At 41.7% G+C, this 15,731-nt stretch overlaps 1 protein-coding gene across 2 annotated transcripts in view; it reads left to right on the top strand.

The window, feature by feature from the left end:
- The window catches only part of LOC102454358 (gamma-aminobutyric acid type A receptor subunit gamma3), a 304,822-nt gene that overhangs the window by 273,908 nt on the left and 15,183 nt on the right, over positions 1 to 15,731 (top strand). For both annotated transcript variants that reach the window (XM_075916406.2, XM_075916388.2), the window contains 2 exons: positions 2,302 to 2,454; positions 14,140 to 14,336. In XM_075916406.2, coding sequence (XP_075772521.1) covers positions 2,302 to 2,454; positions 14,140 to 14,336 — 350 coding nt within the window. The remainder of the gene's footprint in view (positions 1 to 2,301; positions 2,455 to 14,139; positions 14,337 to 15,731) is intronic.

Here is a 15,731-nt window from a genome sequence, read left to right as displayed (position 1 = left end):
TGTTTAGTTAAAATTTTAGGTAAGTTTCCTGAGAAATGATTTAATTTGTTGATAACTAAAACTACTTTCTTAGCATCAAATTGGATGGCGTTCCAGAAAGAGATTTCTTTGGTTTATAGATAGTCTCCACTTTTGAAATTATTTTGTTCTTTTAAGCCCATGGTATCAGTTTACCCTTAAAAAGGGATTTCCTCTGAAATCTGCTTTGTAGATCTGTGATGTATTTTTTCCTTATTTGGAAATCACATTCTCAGTGGGATTTCTATGGAATGAATGTACCATACACAATGATGTCTCACAAAGCAGAAAAAATACTTTTGTTATAACTGTATTATTAATTATTATTTATTATTATTGATTGCTAATGCTTCTAGGACTCAAAACCTCTTCCTTTGACATTTCTATACTCCTATAGAATAGAAGCTGTGTGATTTTGATTATTGATGGTCTGCATACTAAATAATTGGCTTTAACATTGTAGTGTGTGCAACTCAGCATGTACTTTCTACTGCTGTATACACTAACCAAAACCACGAGTGAGAAATTTTAGATAACAAGGGACTGAGGTAGGCCTTCGGTAGGCTGAGTGACAAAATGAGGTTGTTTCAAAGGAGTTGGTCTGAGCAAGGTTTAAAAAAAATCTAAAATGCAATTTAGATGTGCACAGGAATCTGCAGCCAATTTTAAAAGCCTCAGGCCAGCACACAGTGTACAGAGCAACACTTAGCTTTTACTTATTATTAGGATAGTGTCGACATAACAAACATAAGTGCTTCCTATATTTTTTTTTAATGTTGAGATGATTTCCTCCCCACACTAAGACTAGCAGCAGCTCTAAGAGTATCCAAACAGTGCTGTGTTAAATGCCTGGAGATCCCTCTAACCCTAAATTAGAAATACAGTTCTTTCTGCTGGAAAAAGCAGGGTGTTGATTATTGTACATATCTTCTGCTGCGTGAATAGAGAAGAAGTCCAAGCAAGTTTATCAAGCCACATTTGTAGTAGTTGCAATCACTGAGGGACTTTTAAAGCTATGTAAAGAAAAGAGAAATACAAGCTTGGATATTGTATATTAAAAGTGCATCAGTAGATGCATGGTTGCACTCTTCACAGTGCTCATGACTGAGGGTTATGCATGTGTCTCAGTAGTATGCTTATATCGTATTTTGTCCCCCATACCTCACAGGTCAAAAACAATATCACACAATTATTATTGGTTTCACATAGCACTCTTTAGGGCATGACAACCATAGGAGACATATGTGTTCTGTATGTGAGGGAGTTAAAGAACTCTCCATAGGATATGATCAAGTGCCTCCATAAATAAGAAAATCTACACAATTTTATGCCTTTTCAAAGACAAAGGCATATACACCTGAAGGCCACAGCACTTTGCAAAATACTAAGATATGCTGTTTGTTGTTTTACTTCTTGCTTAGAGAACTGCATTTGAGATTCAACTTGGATACCACTTTCCTAATGGGTACAATATAAAAACCTAGATGGAAAACAAAATTTACAAATGGTGGTATAAGGTACATTATTATTACAAGGGAACTTTTTTGCCCACTACTCAATTATAAATTTGGTACTAAGCACTTCTGAAGTTCTAACCAATCACAAAGAAAATAGAAAATTTAGTAAGGAGCCTTGAGAGAGGATGCTATATTTTGTCATGTTATTGTGTGGTAGAAAACCTGGTCTGAAGTCAATTAAGGTTTCTACATATTGTGCTTTCAACCTCTATGAACAAGTTTTCAGTTTATGGGGTAAGAACTGGAGTACTTCATCTTGCAGAAGGACCCATAGCAGTAGGTGTTAGATCAACATTATGGTCTGAAGGGAAATGGTAAAGCCAATCAAATCAGAAGTCAGGACTTTGGCATGGAGGGTGCATCACAGGAGGGAAAGCAGAGGGAAGGTGAAATGGACACTGCAGATTTGTGGGAAGATGGTAGCCTACTGAGAGCTGCCATGGAATCATTCTGAAGTTCTAGCCTCGGGAAGCAGTGAAGCTTTGGGGAAACCCATGGTTTAAGATCAGGTGAGAGAAAGTGTCTTGTCTCCACTCCTTGCCTCCTACCAGAAACAATGAAAAAAATTTTCAAAGGGAATTTTGAGCTTTCATTCAGCTGCATTGTCCCTGAGCTTTTTTGCACAGATGGTTTCAGAATACAAAGAAATGTTTCATACGCTGTGCATTTTGGAAACAATAGTTTAAAAATTACCAGTGAGGCGAATGAGTAACTGAACTTCATCACAATAGCCTTTTTGGTTTCTTTCCCTTTTTGGTTGTTGCAGGTGATTACATAGTCATGACGATATACTTCGATTTAAGTAGAAGAATGGGATACTTCACTATTCAAACATACATACCCTGTATCCTAACAGTTGTGTTATCCTGGGTATCATTCTGGATTAAAAAAGATGCTACACCAGCAAGAACAGCACTAGGTAAGATCTTAAATCTGTCTCCTCTATGCTGGTGTTCAATATAAACAAATATCCTGCTGTATCATTTGAATATTTCATCTCTTTTCCAATTAGAAAAGCACTGGGCACTCGATATTTACAGTACGTCATCACTGCCAGCTCCTACAAGCCTAAATAAAAATAAATGAGTCTGCCACCTGTTTTGTTTGCATAATAGCTCAGAATATGTGATTGCCTCACTGATCCTTCTGTGGTTTCCCTAGTAGGATTTATGAATAATAGGCACAGTAGACTGCTTCATTCCTTCCTTCAGCTGCTGGTCCCTTATATACAGACAAACGGTCATGGAGTAAGAAGAAATTGGTTTCAAGTGATTAAGTTTGGGTGTCTAAAGTTAGATACATAACTAGGCATCCCGTTTTTCAGAGGTGCCAACAGCTCCCAAGCATTGCTGAAAATCAGGTCACTTAAGAGCCAAACTGTGGATGTAGTGTAATTTATGTTAAAAATAATTGGGCAGAATTTCCAAGGTCTAACCCAAAAGCTGCAGGATGTGCAAGTTTCAGGAACACAGGGGAGGGCTGTAATAGGAAATGAACTATATACACATTAAAACAGAAGGGAAGATTATTTGGGGTTACATTTTAGCTTGTAGGAGTCCCCTTGCAAATATGCAAGGGTCATCACCATCTGCCTATTTTCTACATTGGAAAATATTTTAAAATGTCTTATTGAAATGAAAATAATCACTACGTGATCTAAACTTCTTTCTAGAAGTTATCTTACTAAGCTCACACTGGGGAGCTAGACTCCGTGAGTGGGGCCTAGGATGTCAATTTCTTTGTTGCTATGCAGCCATCTATTAAAGTTTGTCAGCATCAGGCTGGGACCATTCTGCATCACACAAATAAGCAAAACTAATGTCTTAAAATAATACTCCAGCTCGTCATCCTGAATGACAACAAAAATATGCTACTAAAAATATGTTTTAAGTATAGGCTTCCCACTAGCTACCACTTTGCTTCAGCAATGAATCCAAACGTCAGCTGTTCCTGCTGTAAGTACACAGTCCATCTTGCCACTGGGTTAAATGAGCCTTTATTCTTGGTGGATGACAGGAGACATCTCTTCCAGTCAATGATGGCTCATTATGATGGAGCTATTCTGCAGGAGATGTAATAGGAAGAGACTCGGAGACCCTGCATTAAGACCACTGACAGCATACATTAGTTAATGAAAAACAAATAATTCAGCTCTAAAAAATCACTCCCTGTGAGGACAACACAAATTCACAAATGTCCCAGCTGCACTCCAGAAATACACAAATCTTAACAAACCTTTTGACAAATGTGCTCTGATTTTCTGCTTGCGTATAACACTTTGAATCCTGCTGAGTATTGCATTGGTAAGCTTTGAATTGAACAGCTATATACTACTAGAGGATTTACCCAGAGTTGCTCAGGTCAGTAATGTTCCCATATAAATGTGGGGAGGGGACCCTCAGCCCCCCCCCCCATTATCACTAATGAGTGCCTGAGGGGCTCGGGTGGGGCTGAGGGGTTCAGGATGCAGGCTGCCCAAGGGAGAGAAGACAATATAACCTCGCAAGGGATTGGACTCGTGGAAGGCATGTGAATGTATTAAGGAGCTGGGATTGATGGTTCATTGTTAAGTGGTTGAGTCTGGATACAGCAACCCACCTTCATAGCCATGGGAGCTGTTTATTTCAGCACTGCCAATTAGCTGGTGATTGGGAACCTACAGGTCAGGTTTTCCCCTTTCTAGTTCCCCTGGGCTATGGCCAGTAGTACCCCACTACTCCCAGGCTCCCTAGATAGGTTTTTATACCTCTTGATCCACCAATACTTCTTTGCCTTTGAGCAAATAGAAGGACCTATACCCCTTGTCCTTCTATTTTGGGACTTCTTTAAGTAATTTTGGGACCAGTCCGGGTTATTCTTTGTGTGTTTGTCCATAAGGAGGGACTGCTTTCTGATCTGGATGCCTCCTAATCTCACAGTTCAGAGATTGTATTAAGTTTCAATCATTTCATAGAGTGAAGTTTTATCTTTTATTGTAGGAGTGAGTTATCTCTAAAGCAGGCACATAGAGTTAATGAATGAACTAGAGATGGAAGAGTGGGCACATCTCTGGGATGCATTTGGAATAGTACGTTAACCATTAAGTTCAGATGCATGGGGGCAGTCTGGAGAGATTAAGAGATGCAGAGGGTTTGCAAGACCATGGGGATCCTCCGTGGGGATTGGTAAGCCAAATATCTGAGTCGGAAGAAAGGAGGAAAGATAGAAAGCCCAAAGAGCTAAAAGAGATCTCTATGCAGTGCCTCATAACCATCTGTCATGCCTTGGGGGAACAGGTTCAGGCAACATTGGCTAAGAAAGATGAAAAGATTCAGAAGTTAAAGAACTAGTTGTTTAAGTCCTCAGAGGCACGGTTGGCATTATTTTGTAGAATAGAGCAGGTCAGGCTGAAGTCCAAAACCTGGAAAAAGAAACTCAGACATGGAAAAGGAAAAGGAGTAAACTGTTTAAGAGCTGTGTATACATCTAAGTTTCAGTTGGAAAAGTAGTGTGAAAAACTAGAGGTAGACAAAGCATTGTGGAAGGGCACAGCAAAGACCACTGAGGACTCTGACACTACAAGAGAGAGTGTTCAGAGTGCAGAAAAAGAATCTCCACAGGATGAGGGAAAATCAAAAAGGAAGGCATCAGAGGCCCTCTCCCCATAGGACCAGTGAAACCAGCTGCGGTGGATTTAGTTAAGGGACCAGTGACTCGGAAAAAGGCAAGAGAGCTGGCAGCTCTTCCTTCACTGGAGGAAGTCGATAGGCCATTATCAGCAAGTGATTTGATAATGGAAGAGGGAAGTCTGCTAGCCACAGGGTCAGAAGAGTAAGGTGACTCCCCGGGCTCAGAGATGGAGTCAGAAGTGGACACTGTTTTGTTAGGCATCTACTTTTATGTGAGCTTTTGCAATCCTCCCCTCCTTCAACAGCACTGTTTGCTGGAACCAAAGTGCTCCCAGGGCAACCTCCTTCACTGATGGTAATGCTGGGGGCAGAGGATGAAGGGTCTTTGGACATTCACCTTGCAAGAGAAGAACAAGCAATAACAGAAATTATGCAAACACCTGATTTATGTTCTGCTCTTGTCACTTGGCTGCAGAAGAGAAAGCATGTAAGTTTGCAGCCTAGGGAAACAATCCCAGACATGTCAATCCCCTCACCCTCTATCTTCATAACCCCTTATGAGGTAGGGAGTTCTCAATTTTTCCTCACATGGGAATTACTCTTAGGGTCACCAGAAACCGGGACACCCCCAAACTATTGGTGTGTAGTGGTATCATCCCCCATCCCAGGTTAACCTTCTTGGGGTACATTGAGGAATGTTACTCATCAGTATACCAATGCCCTCAACTGGCATTGGGGGAATTCCTCCAAGTACTCCACTAACCATTCTCCAGGCTTTCCTACAGACACTTCATCTAATAGTGCTGGTGAGAACACTGAGATTTCTATCACAATCAGCCATAGGACTCTGGTTTGGATATGAGTGAGGAATGTGACCATTCAAGTATCTCTTGCTCTAGCTCTAGCTCTAGCTCTAGCTAACCCATGGCAGTGGTAGCAAACACTCAATCTTTAGGTTTAGTTGCTAAGCAGTCAGGGAGTATGGAGGATTCCTCCATCCCCATGCATGCCCAGCAAGTCCAAGAAACAGCCCAGATCTTTGATCTGTCAAACAAGGAGGATTGGGTCAAGATCCTACAGCTCACTGTGAATCAGGCACTAGGGAACACCTTACCTTTGGAATACCAGAAAGATGAGAAATCTTTTGCAGAAATGGTGGCCCTGTTGGTGCAAAACTAACATCCTGGCCAGGCTGGAGTGGCAATCCTGTCAAATCTGACACAAATACCACAAGAATCCTCTCATCACTTTCATCTGTGGATGAGCACAGCTTGGGACAACCACATGGAAATGGAGCCAGAGGAATCACAGTATGTGAGTTTGCTAGTTAATAATTCTCATCCTTATTTACAGGAAAAGGTCAATATACATACACATGAGAAGACCTGCTTGGGTGAGGCCCTGAATCTGCTAGCCAAGGCCTATTCACAGGGGAATCCTAAGGGAGGTGAAAAAGCTCCAGTGGTAGCCCTACAAGATCCACAGGACCCCACAATAAGGATTGAGGGGCCAAATGGGACACCTCAGGGCCAGACCCAAAATAACTCAAAATTTCCTAGACCTCAACATTGTTCTAATCAGGCCAATAATGCTACTTGGTTTAATAACTGACAGGGATACGCACATGGATCTAGAGGCGAGCCTCTGGACCATGCTTCTTTCTTCATTGGTGTGGCACAAAATATTCCTCGCGAGATGGCAAGCAATGCTTAAGGTGATGCAGTAAACCCTCGATGCACAGAGACAAGACCTGTAGGTGCTTCGGACGTGCTTGAATGAGCTGGTATTGGTGCGCTCATCCAAAACTTTCCAAACAACCAGTGGCCTCCTTAGATGCATCTCTGTCCCCTGACTGGGTATACTCACCTGCCAAAAAGGACACCCCTGAGAGGGTGGAAGAGTCCAAAGGTTTCGTGTCCATTTATGTCAATAGTTATCCTGCATGATGTCAAAAGGCCCCGAACAATGTTGTGGCCCTGGGTAAAGATGAAAATGGAAGACCTATGCTGTGGTAGAAGCCTGCCTCCGAAATATTATTGTAAATACCGGGACAGCAATCAGTATCATTCATGTAAAGGATCCTAGAACCTCCAAATTGTCCTCTTTGACGTATACGCACACTTTCTTGGTGGGGAGTCATGATGTCCAAACCTGTGGTGATGCAGATTAGCACCTTATGGAAAACTCATGACTTTGTATTGCTAATGATGCCAGACCCAAAGAGTAACCTGTTGGGTTCAGATTGCCTGAGTAGACATGGATGTGTTCTTGATCTGGCTAACCCCATGGCAGTTGTAATAAAAATAGCTTTGATTTGGTACCACCCACAGTGTCAGTGTAATTGCAACAGATTCTGAGACCTGCCTCCAAACATAGAGCTCTCTAGCTCTTAACTTCTGTAACCAGGGTGGAGGACAAACCTAGAAACTTTCTGGTCAGATTGGTGAGCCTAAAACCCAAACCCAAACCATATTCTTAACTCCAGACTACAATTTTTCACAATGTCAATGGCATTCTCTTATTAGAAGCAGCTTGCTTGTTCTCTTATACTGCACAGGTCCATTTCCAAGCTAATTAAACAAGAGTGACAATTATAACATTAGTCACACCAATATATTGTCTCTGAATGTGCCTGGAGACATATACCCAATAGGAACAAGACATTCTAATAGACATGAATGAGACTCTAATTAGAAACTAAGTTTTCCAAACAATGTTTCTCAAACCACGCCACTTCCCGCACCTCCCTTTGGTTGAAAATTCTGAACCAGAGCCAGTAGGAGCAAAGAAGCTCTGTGGCTATGGACCTTTCAGTTAAACAAAGCAGTGTGGGCTTGCTAGTGGCTTTCCCAAAGTGGGCCCATGGAACACTTTGATCTAGATGAATTACATGTCCCACTCCTTTTGGTTAGATAGCGTCCAGAGAAGCCTATGCGGATATACTCTGAGAAATAATTAACCCATTATTTACTGGGATAAAAATATAAGCATCAAACAACTGGAAAGTAAGACATAAGTACCATTAGATCCCAAATGTCTCCCAATTGTCAGTTTACTGTCAATCTTCACAATAGCCACACCTGTGCTCTTTATTTGCTTTAGTGCACTTACATAAATCCATCTGAACTGAAAAGAAGCATAAATTGTACCTGCTTCTGAAAATAGTGCACCATGGATTTGTGTGCAACACAGTTAATGGCTATTCACTGAAATCATCCTGGGTTTTCTAAATCGTTAATGCTAATCAGTCAAAATGATTTTGAGACTGGGCAGGGGAGGAGAGAGGCAGATTTGCCCCTGATGTAACTTAATTTACTTAAATGGTGTTATATTGGGGGAGGGAGGGGACTTCACTCCCTGAAACTAATAAGTAATGTGCTGAGCAATTGGCAACTACTCCGGGTTGTATGAAATAAAGGCTTTATCCCTTTCTGCACAGTTGTCAGGAACGGGCTACTTGTATACTGAAATAATGGAATAAGGAATATTTGGTTCTGAGAGGAGAATAGAACTGTACCAATAATCCCTACGACAGCATATGTGTATAGCACACCTGTGGTATATATCAAGGTCTCAAAGTGTTTGTTTGTTTATTTAAGGAAGGTGGGTATCATTATCCCTACTTTAGAAACTGAGGGACTGAGAAACAGAGAAGTGAAGGTACACTCCTCAGGTCACATTGAGTCAGTGGCAGAGATAAGCAGATAACACAAATCCTGACTCCCAGTTATATGTTCTAACCACTAGACTGTGCTGCTTCCTTGTGTGCTTTACAGAGCTAGAACTGCTCTCTAGTATTTCTATTTCTCATTAACTGTGAAAATTATCTTCTTTGAAAGCTACCACTCCACATCTGTTGGCTGGAATTTGAAGAGAAGAGAAATTCTACTGGGTAAAGATGGGAGGTGTTTTTGAAATTCAGAGGATTTAATTCAGCTGAAGTTTTCAGAAACTGCTTTCTTTGGCACATACATTATCTCATACTATTACCATACTGTTACCATATAGCATCTGAAATTGCAAGTGTCAAAAATAGAGCAGGCATCAAGCCCGACGGTGGCACTTAATAAAAACTCACATCACTTTCCTTTCAATTCCATCTTTCAATCACTTACATTTTGAAAATGAATTTAGTGCTCAAGAACAGTGCTGAAACTGACAGACAGAGCAAATGAAATCTTATCTACATGCTAGCTACATCTTGGGCAACTATAGTGCCATTGTCCCCATGCTGCCCCTTCGATGTGCCCTTACTCCTGCCTGGCAGAGGAGACCCTCATATGTAAGAGGGTAATTGGGCCTCTCCTGTTGTGTAATCCAAGAGTCCTCTGAGACTGCCAGATTCAGCCCAGTAATTTTCATTGTATGGCAAAGTCTTGTATGCAGTTATCAGATGGTAAAATATTAATGTAATTATTGATCATGATTAAATTCATACCAGTGACCTAAGGGTAAAACACTTTTCACCCATTAGAAATCCCCTGAGCCACCTTAGTTTGCTGGAAAGTCTTATTTGATTTATCAAATAGTAAATTTAGTATTGATGTCATTGGTAGAAAATCAATTTAAACTCAGACATGTCTCTGACTGAGAACATTCACCCCACTTGTGATATGAAGCTATGGAAATGAAATCAGGATGACCCTGCTAGTAAATTCAAATCTTTGGTAAGTCTTAAAAGTCTGCTGAAATATAACAGACAATTCTAAAGCATCGCAAATTTTAGAACAAGGTGCAAGTTTCTCCCCACAAGAAGGGTACGTCTGCACCACAGCGCTATTTCGGGATACTTCCAGTATCCCAAAATAGCTATTCCGTGTCTTGACAGTGCACCCGTTATTTCGAAATATCTTTCAAAATAACAAGCACATTATTCCAACATCCCTGTAAACCTCGTTCCGCAAGGATTAAGGGACATTTTGAAATAGAGGTTTATTTTGAAATTTGGCACTCAAAATAAGCTATGCTATTTGCATAGCTCAAATTGTGTGGCTTATTTCAAGCTACGGGTGCAGTGTAGACGCACTCTAAGAGACTTCTCATAGGGTTTCCTCAACATCAGCCACGAAAATGATTTCACATGAAATAATAGTGTGGCCACAGTAAAGAATCTAGGCAATATTTTGTGGGAAATAAAGTGTTGGTTCTTATAATGTGCCTGGCATATAGGTATAGTCTGTTGATGTATGGTGTTTTATGCCTTTATTTTTTCCATTCCTGCTCAGTATGTGATACTATAAAACAGAGTTTTTCTTGCTTATACACAATGAAAGCTGGATCAAATTTGTATTACTTCAAAAATAGCTTTTCATGATTGTTTATTGTATTTGTTCTAAGACTAGCTAGCCCCTCCGACGCGTCACACCACCATGGCCATGCTCTGTTTTTAGGGTGCTGTCTCATTCAGAGCTCACTCGGGTATTTCTCCTAAACCTGGAATTTACACTATTTGACTCCAGTGCAGACATACCTTAAGCCAGTGTCTTCAACCTTTTTAACCATAAGATTACTTTCTTGATTTAAGTGTAATGTAGGATTTACCCTCGCCCCACTTCCTTCCTGCCCCTGCTCTGAGGCCCTGCTCCTGCTCCATCCCTCCTCCGAGGCCTCATTCACTTTCACTAGGCTAAGGTAGAGGTGCAGGCTCTGGTCTTGGGCCAAAGGGTTCAGAGCGGGGGAGGAGATTGAGGTCTAGGAGGGGGTTCATGGTGCAAGCTCTAGGTAGAAGTTTGGGTGCAGGGGAACTCACATCTGGAGCAGGAGGTTGGGTGCAGGAGGAGGTTCAGGGCTGGGATAGGGGTTCAGGAAGCAGGCTCTGACTGGCAGGCTTACTCCAGCTCTGCACCACCCCTGAAAGCGGCTGGCATGTACAGCAATGGCTTTGTGGTATCATGTGCTGCCCTTCATCTACAAGCACTGAGCCCACAGCTTCTACTGGCCACAGTTTCCCATTACTGATCAATGGGAGCTCCAGGAGCAGTGTCTGCAGGCAAGGTCAGGATACGGAGACTCCCTGCTCTGCCTGTCTCAGGGGCTGCCAGGACATGCCAGCCACTTCCAGGAGCAGCAATTACCACAGGAATGATGACTCCAGCCACGACAGGTTAGACATTTTAGAACTCACCACTCAAAGAGTTAAATTGAAGCGTAAGGGAGAAATGAAAGTTATGAAATGCACAGACCAGTCAAAACCCAAAACTAACTCACTTTGCAAGCAGTAAAAGGAGTAACAACAACCCCACACGTATGTGTTGTGTCGGGAGATGAGAGGGAAGGACAGTGTGTTTGTGACAATGACAGAGACACACACAATGTGTGAGAGTGACAGAGATTTGCATTGCCAAATTCCCTCCATCCCCCTCTCTCTGTGCAGGGTGGGGGTAGAGGAGTGGGGGGAGGCGGGACACCATGACATCAGCACCCCCTCCTTTTTTCCCTCCCATCCCCTGTACAGCAAGCAGGAGGCTTCCAGGGGTGCAGTACCAAGGCAGAGGGCAGGAGCCGCATGACAGTGGGTGATAGTTTCCTGGCCAAACCAGTCAGGAACCCCTGTCAGAGGCTTCAAGGTCTACTGGTAGATCCTGATCTACTGGTTGGTGACCACTGCCCTAAGCAATGACACATTATTTGCCTAAACCATAAATATTTGAGCTCTGAAGGAGAAGAAATCCAATCCCAATCAGGGCAGGATTAAGCGGGGGGGCTAGCTGGGCAGCTGCCCGGGGCGCCAACCTATGGGGGAGTGATTGTTAATAAAATAAAAGATTGATTGGGCACTGGAAGTGTAAAACGGTTGTTGCCTGAAAGCTCAAAGAGATGGGTGTTTCATGTAAGTTGTGAATGTGACCAGGTTTATAGTCACTTTCAGTTCATTGAGTTGAGGATTTCCATAGTTCAGAGTCCCAAGTTATCCCTTTTGTCTGTAATTTTATTGTGCCTGTGGAACCTACCTATCGTTGGAGACTGCAGTCAGAGAGTGAAAGAGCAAGAGAGAGAGTGAGTGAGTGAATGAATGAATTATCTCCCTGGCACCAAAGAACAAATCATGAATCAAGACAGAGACTGACTGTGGATCTGTGGATTCACGGGGGAGTCAGTGCAAAGCATTGTGAGGATGGGTTACTGTGCCAGGGTGTGGTTGTGTTCTGAACTAGCAGGAATTTTGCAGGACATAGGGTTTCCTGCCTTGATATTGAAAATCATAGTAGTGGGCCCTGGAGTTATGGGTTCATGGATTATTGTGGCCACATATGTCTCTGATATGCTTAGGAGGGTCTTCTAGAAGTTTTTTGCTTTCTTAACTACCATTGGGGTAGGTAGGTATTTCCAAGACCTTAGAGCCCATGCCTTCAGCGACTGTTATGGAAGAGGAAAAAAAATCAGAACACTCCCCTCTTACCATCAGCATCAAGTCAGGCATGCCTGGGTTATCCTTCAACAAAGTGCTCCTTCTCCTGGAGCTGATGTTGGAGGCTCATATTAGGCCTCTGACATATCACATTATTTACTCTTTGACATAAAAGAGATATACAGATGCGTGGTGCTAACATTCTGCTAGCACTTCAGCTTGCTAGCTTTTCCGGTAATTTTATTGCTATTAAATATGATGTGGGAGAGGACTGAATACTTGTGAATCACTTTAATCCATAACAAACACTACAAATCAAGTGCTGGCAGCCTTTTATGAAGAAGATGAGTAAAGTTAGGTAAAAATAATCCATAGACACATAGAGTGTTATGTGTGGGCAGTAATTTTACTATGAGATGTAGGTTTTATATCACCCTCCCTACCCCCAATTTCAAATGCTGCATGCTGTTGCAAAACATCACTTTTTTTTTTTTTTTTTTTTTTGTAATTAACATTGTTTATGCCTGTGCTGTTTTAAATAGGTGCTGTCTTCTGGGATGTATTTCAAAGGCTGCTTTAAATTCTTCCAAGCCATTCAGGAACTTTTAGTTTTATTTTTTCTGTAAAAGCCTTGTGTTCCTCTCCCCCTGCTCCCTTCCTTCCCCCTCCCCCCAAAAAAGTATTGCCAATACTAATGCAAAAATTCAAACATTTCTGAGGCAGAGCGATTTCCAGATTTGAACAACGCACACAAGCAGCTTTCACTTCTAGTATGCACCAGACTGTCTAGTTTTAGCATATTTCATATCAAGATGATTCGTATTAGATTAAATACCAGTCTCTCCAGCCAAGATATTATATTTGAAAGAATATGTTCTGAACTAAACTGCCCACTTCCTTCAAGTTACAGTAGCAGTTCATATAAGCCTTAATTTTCATCCAGTCTTTGTCAGAGTTTTAATGCTTAAAACCTCACTCGTGTAAATTTATAAAATAGTCAGACTGCTTCTGTTGATTGATATTGATCTCAGCCAGTGAGATTCTGCATGGAAACAACTGTTGGCCAGCAAACTGCCAAGTGCAGGACTAGGGTTTATATCTTTATTGACAAGTACAGCTGGTTACAAAAAACCCTCAAATCTTCCTTTGACAAACAGTGGCTTTTTGACCTTAGTGAGAAATTTTGTTTTCACCATTTTTCAGGTTTTAATTGAAAAACCCAATCTCCAAATTTTCCAGATGTAGGTATTTTCCACAGTCTTTTCCGTCTACCCCCACTCAAAACCCCACCACTGAAACAAGAGAAAGAAAAGGGAAAATGGAAGGGAAATGTGGAGGGAGCCGACTGGAAAAAAAAGAGAGAAATGTCAGAATTTCAGGAGGAGGATATTAAAAGTAACAGAGGCAAATGTTTTGTTAGTTTTGAAATTTTTGTACTAAATACCATTTGTCTACAAATTGTACTGAAGATTTAATTTTTCACTAAATGTTTTATGTTTACTATTCATTGATATCCCATGAGGATGATAAGTTTTCTATAATTTCTTTGTTGAAAGTTAGTCCACTATCTTGTATGTGTTTCCAAAAATTTCCTCCTTGCTATTAAGAAACGATACTGTATACATGTAAATGCAATTTCTGTGTGCAGGTATTACCACTGTATTGACCATGACAACACTGAGTACCATTGCAAGAAAGTCTTTACCTCGTGTCTCCTACGTCACTGCCATGGACCTGTTTGTGACCGTATGCTTTTTATTTGTCTTTGCTGCTCTGATGGAGTATGCAACCCTCAACTACTACTCGAGCTGCAGGAAACCACACTGTACCAAGAAGAAAAAGTCGGTAAGATGTGGTCACCTAAGATTATTATTGAAGGGTATGGAGCATAATCTTCCTCACAGCCAATATTGGAATGTTCCATCCATATGCTTTTACAAAATGCCACCACTTTGCCCAAACCCTCCGCAATTCTTGATCATCCTCAGAAAGCAGGTGAGAAAGAAGTTGCTGTAGGCACCAGGCATGCTGCTGCCAAATACAATACCTTCCACAGCTGCCAGGTGACCCTGCAGCATCAACAGTAGCTGCCCTTCCTTCTATTTCTTTCCCTGCCTTTCAGCTGCGCAGATTAATGGAAAGAAAGTTGGCCTCCAACTGAAAAAACCTGGAGGCGCTTAAATGGCACAGATCCCTTGCTCGGACCCAGTTGCAAGGATTTTCAAAAAAGGCCTTGGGCAGTTAAAGTGGGAGAATAGGCTGCTAAGCTGAGGGAATCAGGCACTGTGGTAGTGAGCATGAGTACCTAGAAGAGAAGGTTAATGTAGGCTTGGGGGGGTTGGTGCACATCTCAGGGAGTTCAGAGAATGACAGGCTGCAGTAGGGATGAATAGTGAGTGAGTACATCTGTATGGGAGTGCAGAATGGGGCTTCAGAGATTGAATGTGTACATAAGATATAGGGAATGAAAGGTGGAGGTATCCTTGTTTAGGGGAGTGACAGAGTAAGTGGTGGGTGTGAAAAGTATGAGTACCAGTGTTGCGTGGAGATGGTGCTGAAGTAAACATGTGTGAAGGTAGAAGTGATAGCCATGTGTATGGATTGCAGAATCTAGTATGGAACATATTTATCATGCACTGTTCAATGTATCACCTGCCTCCTCAAAGAAATAATCTCCCCGGATTTATTTAAACCCAAACAATCACAACTTATTTTTAAACCAACCTGCCACAGAAATGATTCCTTCTTCCTCTTCTCCTCTCCACTCCCTGTATGAAATTTTCACTAAGAAATTATCACTGTACGTGGCCCGGGTCAGACAAGTTTCAGTCCTGCACCCTTAACAGTTTTTCCAATTACATAAACACTTCTGCTATGAAGTCTGTTGAAGGTTGGCTCTTCGTGTCTAGAAACCTGAGCCTGATACTGTTCAGAAAAGTTGATTCCCAGTTCCCTACCACTCCAATGGGAACCCATATTTGCCCCTAGACCTATAAGTAAATGAAATAGTGAACTTTAAAACAGTCATTTTTAGGCTCAGAAAACAGCGTTGGGTCTTTTTAATGAGTTTGTTTCTTTCTGAGCCCAGTACATTTGGACTCATGGCAACAAAGCTCCCCCCCCCCCCCCAAAAAAAAAAACCCTAAAATAAACTGCTCTTAAATATTTTCCCAGGAGAATGTTTTGTTCACTTTTATGAGATGTTTCTGTGGAGTAAAATGCAAAATTCAGAAGACAAGC

The sequence above is a fragment of the Pelodiscus sinensis genome, chromosome 1 (genome assembly GCF_052426305.1).
Source record: "Pelodiscus sinensis isolate ZL-2025 chromosome 1, ASM5242630v1, whole genome shotgun sequence".
Classification (NCBI taxonomy): Eukaryota; Metazoa; Chordata; order Testudines; family Trionychidae; genus Pelodiscus; species Pelodiscus sinensis.
The sequence above is the reverse complement of the archived record's forward strand: the minus strand, read 5'-3'. Positions and strand labels throughout refer to the sequence as shown.